We start from the raw sequence: 7,307 nt of genomic DNA, 5'->3' as shown, positions 1-7,307 counted from the left end.
TAAGTAAGTACAATGAATTATTCTGGATAAAAATGAATAAATAAATATTGCTTAGGTATTTTTTTATTTATTGTATCGTTTTAATTTTATTTCAAATTTCCGAACGTACATTTTATTCAAACTTGACGTTGATTTGATTATTCTTGTCAACTGTCAAGTGTCAATTTCGAAATTCAAGAATTGTTTTTGTTGATGTAGATTTCAGTTGTGATTTCAGTGGATTTCAATTTGTTATTAAAAATAGATGCTTTTCTATTAAAATGGAAACAGAAACATTTAATTTTTACGGGAAATGTAGATTTTGTAACATTGAAGGCAGCCACAGAGACCTTATGAAAGAATACATCCAAAATGGTTATCGCGAAGTTTATTCCGATATTTTTCAAGAATGTTTCAATTTATACGTAAGTTCTCAATATTTTATTTAAGTTTAATATTAAATAAAACAAATAATGAACCTTTGTGCGAGATAATACATCGGTGTCGTTTTTCACAACTAATTTTAAAATGCCTGATGTAATTTTATTTTTATTTTAACTATGGAGTTTCTTGGCGTTTCCTCTCCATAGCTGCTTTCCGGATCGGTGTTAAATGTTAAATCTGTAATGACGATACAAAAGAGCTTCTAGAAGAAGTCTAATTGATTAAATAAATGTTTGAATTTGAACTACACTAGTAAGAATGCCATAAAACCAAAACATTAAATTCTACAAAACAGTTGCTGTTTAATATTTCAGCTATGCATAGTATCAAAACAGAGTAGGTTGATATGTGCAACATGCGTGAAACATTTGCGGGAAGCCAATACTTTCAGAACCATGGTCATAAGAGCAGAGCAGGATTTGGTAGCAGCGATGAGCAAAGAGCCAGTGTTTATAAGTAGTAAGTAATAATCATATAGTGTATTAGTTTACCCAGGGTTTTATTCACATTATCAAAGGATTATTTATCTATAATATAAAAATGAATCCCAAAATGTGTTGGTAAGCGCATAACTCGAGAACGGCTGAACCGATTTCGATAATTCTTTTTTTATTATATTCCTTGAAGTATGAGGATGGTTTTTATTAGGGATGTAACGATACATGATTTTGCCGATACGATACCGATACCGATATTTGTAGTAATGTATCGGCGATACCGATACCGATACCAATATCGATGGCTTGGTAGAAAAATAAATAGTGAATTATGCATAAAAAGTTTCCAACATTTAACAGAGACAACTGTTAATCGTATTCTTTTAAATAAAAATGCCAAATCAAAAAACAACAAAACCATTTATTTTAGTATTATTATTTTACGAAGTCAGTTAAACTTTAAGTAATATACATATAATCAGTACCTAATAAAATTTTACTATTGGTAGAGTTTTTTCAGAAAACAAAGTGCGCACGCGCGGGCGGCCTCCCGCATCGTTCATTGGACGCGGGTTTTTGAATTATTTGATATCAAAAAAAAAAATTGGTTGTTTGTAAAGTAGGTTTACGATCGAGATGTTTACGTGATAACATAATGCAGTGGCAGCGCTCGAGATGAAACGGGAGATCGGTCCGTCTCTCTCTCATTATACCTGCGATCGCGCTCGTGAGGTTTTGGTGTGACACAAGTTTATGAACATGTCACCCGACTAAAACGATTTTAAAAACGTTATCACGTTAAAAATTAAAGAAATTCAAAATTATTTATTTCTTTCCTTTACACAAATTTGTGATTGGAACACTCCTAGTAAGCAAATAAAATGCTTGTGTCAGGAGGTTCCGCTCTTTCTTAACACTATTACAGAAACAGAAATAAAACAATATGAATGAATACAATGCAAAAACATAAAAGAAAAGAAAGAAATTTAATAAAAAAATATCGGTATCGGTTGATTTATTATCGGCGATACCGATATAACGGCTTGCCGATATATCGGCCGATATATCGGTATCGGTATCGGTATCGTTACATCCCTAGTTTTTATGTAGAGAAAATGTAAATATGTACCACGGGCGAAGCCGGGGCGGACCGCTAGTTAATAATAAATATCTTTATACATATATAAAAATTCAATACAATACTCCAGGGTCTGTGGTTGTTCATAGGTGGCGCTAATCATCTCTTTTTGTGTCCGGTGACGCGCAAGCTTGTTTGCCAGCTTATACATAAAAAAAACAGGTCACATTGTTTGTCCGCGATGTACTCTAAAACTACTTAACCAATTTTAAATTTGTTTTGCGCCCCATATTCAGTGTGATCCAATTTGAAAGATAGGAAAGGTTACATCTCAGTTTATTGTTTTTTTTAAATAGTATTTGTTTATTATTTAACAGTCACAACTACATATCTGTTCGCTCTTAATGTACACATGACATAGAACAATTTTTTGATGACAATAGGCGATTATAACTCGGGCTATTTACAGTTAAAAAATTGTCAATGATAAATATTCCTTACAAGATTACTTAGGGGCCGTTCATAAAATACGTTCGCATACAAGGGGGGGGGGAGGGGTGTTCGCGAGTGTGACAAGATGTGACAAGGGGGGACAGGGGGTCTACGGCAGCGTGACGTTCGCCGTTCATTAAAGATGTTTACTGATTTTATTCGTTCTCTCAACTTTTTTTTTCAATTTTGTAATGATAGAAGTCATTTATTTCGTATTAGTAAATATACAGATATTTAAATGTATATATCTATTTATTACAATAAATTGTAACTTGACATATTTATTTTTTTCAACGTGAGCGCTAATATTTAAATTTTATTACAAAAATAAAAAAATAAATTTTCTAATATCAAAATTTGTTATCAATCAAAATTTATTATGTTTTGGGGGGGGGAGGGGTCTTAGTTTTTGTGACGATATATTTGCAGGGGGGGTCACAGAGAGTGTGACACAGCGTGACAACCGAGGGGGGAGGGGGTCATAAAACGTTAATTTTAGTGTGACGTATTTTATGAACGGCCCCTTACAAGATTTCCAACCGCGGCTATGCCCGCGTTTTCAAAGAAAATACCGCATAGTACCCGTTCCTGTGGGATTTCCGGGAGAAAAAATAACCTTTGTCTGATTCTGGGTCTTCAGCTACATACCAAATTTCATTTTAATCAGTTTAGTAACAACAGTAACAAACATTCACAAACTTTCGCATATATAATATTACTATTTACTAGCTATTCGCCCGCGTTTTCCAAGGAAAACCCCCATAGTTCCCGTTCCCGTGGGATTTCCGGGATAAAACCTATCCTATGTGTTACCCTCTATATGTGTGCTAAATTTCATTATAATCGGTTCAGTAGTTTATGTGTGAAAACCATGCATACATACATACAAACCTTTCCTCTTTATAATATTAGTATAGATTAGTAGGATATAATTTCTAAAATTTCAGTGAACGACAATGATTGTGACTGGAAGAAACTAAATCAAGAGAATGATGTGAAACCAGAGGTTAAAGTTAAATTGGAGGGAGATGGAATATCTGATAATGGTGATGATGACGATGATTACATTCAAGATGATATTAGTGAGTAATAATTAGTTTTAATATAATTTTTATTTGCTGACATACTAAAAATTTAAATATCAGTATTTTCCGAAACCGGTCATAGTTTTTGTAATAAAAACTAGTGAATTGTGTATTTCTTTACTATAAAATGCAGTTTCATCAAGAGGTAACAATACAAAGTATAGAATGATTATTTATATAAAACTAGCTTTCCACCCGCGGCTTCACCTGCGTTTTCAAAGAAAAACCCGCATAGTTCCCGTTCCCGTGGGATTTCTGGGATAAAACCTATCCTATGTGTTATTCTGATGTATAAGCTATATTGTGGTAAAGTTTCATTCAAATCCATTCAGTAGTTTTTACGTGAAAGAGTAACAAACATCCATACATCCATACTTACAAACTTTCGCCTTTATAATAGTAGTAGGATTCTACTGTTACAATGTTAGTTATCATACTATTATAATTTACTAGCTGTGCCCCACGGTTTCACCCGCATTACTTCGCTCCTGTTGGTCTTAGTGTGATGATATATAGCCTCTAGCCTTCCTCGATGAATGGGCTATCTAACACCGAAAGGTTTTTTCAAATCGGACCCTGTTCCTGAGATTAGCACGTTCTGCGAACTGATGAATGAATTTGTCAATCTGCTTTTGGCATAGCATTCCTAGTAAAGATGCTTTGAAAACAACACAAATAATATATATTTTTTTACTTTTCAGGTACCTCCAGTACACCATTGCAAAATAATGATGATATGGTGCCAGGGGAAGCAGAACTAATATCTAGATTTCCCAAAAACAGTTTAAAACCCTTGCCAACTAGAGCTACCCTCTTCCATACTTGTGAAAATTATGTCAAACATTTGGATTCTTTGAAAGGTATATGATAAAATTGAAGGTAGTTTTAGAAATTTATACATGGTTGTTTAAAAGGCTTATTGAAGTGAAACTTCTTTAGGCAAGTGGAGATTAAAATTTCAAAGTCGCGTCATGGCAATACCGTCACGTCATGGAGTAAGGCGACGATTTTGGTATCTTTGAATTTTGCAAAAGAAGTTTCACTTCAGACACATGTGCCGCGGCACACACGCTCTTTTTTGAGTTTGAATTGAAAATTGGAGTTTTACAGGTTTAAATCGTGAATTTTTAGTTTTTTAATGATTTTTGAGTCTCGACGTGTCCGAAAATTAAACAGATATACATAATATACTTAAAAAAATAATTCCTAACCTCTAAATTCTAATTTCTAATACACAAGCAGACAAAACGCAAAAATTTAATCTTATATATAAAAATGAATCGCAAAATGTGTTGGTAAGCGCATAACTCGAGAACGGCTGAACCGATTTCGATAATTCTTTTTTTATTATATTCCTTGAAGTACGAGGATGGTTCTTATGTAGAGAAAACGTAAACATGTACCACGGGCGAAGCCGGGGCGGACCGCTAGTTGACTAATAATTTTTTATGACTTGCAAAAATATAACATTATTAATAATTTTCCAGGAAAACTAATAAATGCGAACACGATCAAAAACCTCTTAGAACGACAACGGAAAAGTTCGTCTATGTATTTGACGGAAAAGATGGCGCTCGTCAACAACATAACAATATTGCTAGAACATTCCAATATGGCGCCGTTCAAACCGAAAAGAAGATCTGGCATACTCTGCTATTATTGTAGAAAAGCATTCGATACATTTGAAAAACTTCAAAATCATCAAGACTCCGAAAACTGCAAGGGCCTCATGAAGAAAATTCTAACCAAATTCTCCGCGGAGAGCTTCATTGTCTATGCTCATGTGTCCGATTTAAAATGTACTATATGTAACGAAAATGTGGAGAATTTAAACGGTTTAAAAACCCACTTGAGCAGCGCGCATAAGAAGAAAATATTCACCCAATACAGTGATAGGATCGTGCCTTTCAAGCTCATAAAGGGCAACGAATTTCAATGCCAAATCTGTGGGTTTAACTTCGAAACGTTTGGATCCATAGAACGTCATATGAACGTACATTATAGAAACTTTGTTTGCGAACAATGCGGCGCGGGTTATATGACGAAAAAGCGGCTAAAAGTCCATTGGAGATACTCCCACGAAAACGGTTCGTTTCCTTGTGATTTGTGCAAAAAAGTGTTCCCCTCACAACATAAGTTCAACTGCCATAATAGTATAGTGCATCAATCTGTAAAGAAAAATAAGTGTACAAAATGTCCTTTACGTTTTGCGGATTATTTTAACAAGCACAAACACATGGTCGAAGTGCACGGTGAACCGCCATTGCAATATAAGTGTAACGTTTGTGACGCGGTATTTAGGCGGCGATACACTTTGTCGTCGCATGTCAAGCGACGCCATCTTGAAGTTCGTGATGTTCAGTGTCAAGTGTGTGCGTATAAGTGTTATACGGGGACGGAATTAAAAGTGCATATGATAAAACATATCGGCGAAAGGACGTATCAGTGTAGTGTTTGTAAAAAATCGTATGCTAGGAAGAAAACGTTGAAAGAACATATGAGAATACATGCGAATGATAGGCGGTATGTTTGCACGTTCTGTGGGCAGGGGTTTGTGCAGAATTGTAGTCTGAAAGGACACATGCGAGCGCATCATGCTGATGTTTCAATACAGGATGTCCCAAGAAGTAGTGATATACTGTAGAATTAAAAAAAAAAAACTAAATAAATCCGAAAAAAATTGGCATAACATATATGGGGTGATTCGGATAGCCCTCTAGGTCCTCTACCTCCCAGTTTCAGTATATCACTATTTCTTGGGACACCCTGTATTCTTTATGGACCCTCTACATAATGGGCGAGTAGAGGCAATCACGATAGTGTAAACTTAAATGTCTATCGGCCGTCATTGATGATGTTTTTTTCATAATCGCCCCAATGGCGGCAAACATCGACGATCATTTTGTTGGGCCAACGCTGCCCATTGGTTGGAAGGTCCATTATATAAAAATTATATTATAGGTAAAAAAGTGTAGATAGGTTATTAGCTCTCCGGGAGTGGCACGAAATATGGCTTGTAAATAAGAATTGACGTCAGTTGTCTCTTTTTCGCTCACGTATAGATGAATCATGCTATCTCACTTTGACGTCTAATCGTGTGTGCGTTAGTGTGCTGATTGAAGAGCGAATGTGTGTTGGTAACCTATCTACACCTATTTACTTAAAATATAATTGCCATATAAAGAATAGGTGCAAATCGACAAACTAAAGTAGAGATATATATTGACGTTTATATACAAAATCTTAATAAAGGTATTGCCATATTTAGTTTAATGTAATAAAAAGAGCGTGTGACGAGTACACGTGTCAGAAGTGGAACTTCTTTGGCGAGATCTTCGCCTTACTACATGACGTGACGGTATTGCCATGACGCGACCATGAAATTTAACTCTCAATGCGCCTAAAGAAGTCTCACTTCACTAAATCGAATATATTAATAATTATTAAGTACGAAGTTGTCAAGGATTACGATATAATGGTGGTTTTCTACCAATAATGAGCGAGGAATGTGTTCGTAAAGAACCAATCATATCGCTTCATTTAGTTTGAAGTTTGAAGCGATACTATTGGCACACCCCGGACACTCCATACAAAATTATCGTTTTGACAGTCACACTGTAGAGACTGCAAATGTGTGTGTTAACGCTTTATGGTTGGCACATTTGTGACTAGCGTAAAAAAAAATCGCGTTTTTCTGATGAAATACATCCGTAAACAGCACAATATCTAACCATTTTCTACGAAAAACGATAATCACAAATCCAAAATAACTAATAAAATGGCTTTAAGTCA

At 35.0% G+C, this 7,307-nt stretch overlaps 1 protein-coding gene across 1 annotated transcript; it reads left to right on the top strand.

The window, feature by feature from the left end:
• The first annotated feature begins 215 nt into the window (after positions 1 to 215).
• LOC149896343 (uncharacterized) lies at positions 216 to 6,730 on the top strand. Its single transcript, XM_090118199.1, has 5 exons — positions 216 to 404; positions 738 to 882; positions 3,378 to 3,512; positions 4,217 to 4,375; positions 5,003 to 6,730. The coding sequence occupies exons 1-5, from the start codon at positions 261 to 263 to the stop codon at positions 6,157 to 6,159; spliced, it is 1,740 nt and encodes a 579-aa protein (XP_089974325.1). The 5' UTR covers positions 216 to 260; the 3' UTR covers positions 6,160 to 6,730.
• The last annotated feature ends 577 nt before the right edge of the window (positions 6,731 to 7,307 follow it).

This window comes from Colias eurytheme, chromosome 29 (genome assembly GCF_061535395.1).
Source record: "Colias eurytheme isolate Ceu_HAF_F1 chromosome 29, ilColEury1 Martin Lab GWU primary, whole genome shotgun sequence".
Classification (NCBI taxonomy): domain Eukaryota; kingdom Metazoa; phylum Arthropoda; class Insecta; order Lepidoptera; family Pieridae; genus Colias; species Colias eurytheme.
Note: the sequence above shows the minus strand (reverse complement) of the source record. Positions and strands in the feature narration are given on the sequence as shown.

Bases quoted from the DNA above. Each gene is read 5' to 3' on its own strand.
- LOC149896343 (XM_090118199.1), top strand. From the start codon at position 261: ATGGAAACAGAAACATTTAATTTTTACGGGAAATGTAGATTTTGTAAC. The intron at 883-3,377 runs GTAAGTAATAAT...CTAAAATTTCAG, and splicing joins AGAGCCAGTGTTTATAAGTA to TGAACGACAATGATTGTGAC. The intron at 3,513-4,216 runs GTGAGTAATAAT...TTTACTTTTCAG, and splicing joins TTACATTCAAGATGATATTA to GTACCTCCAGTACACCATTG.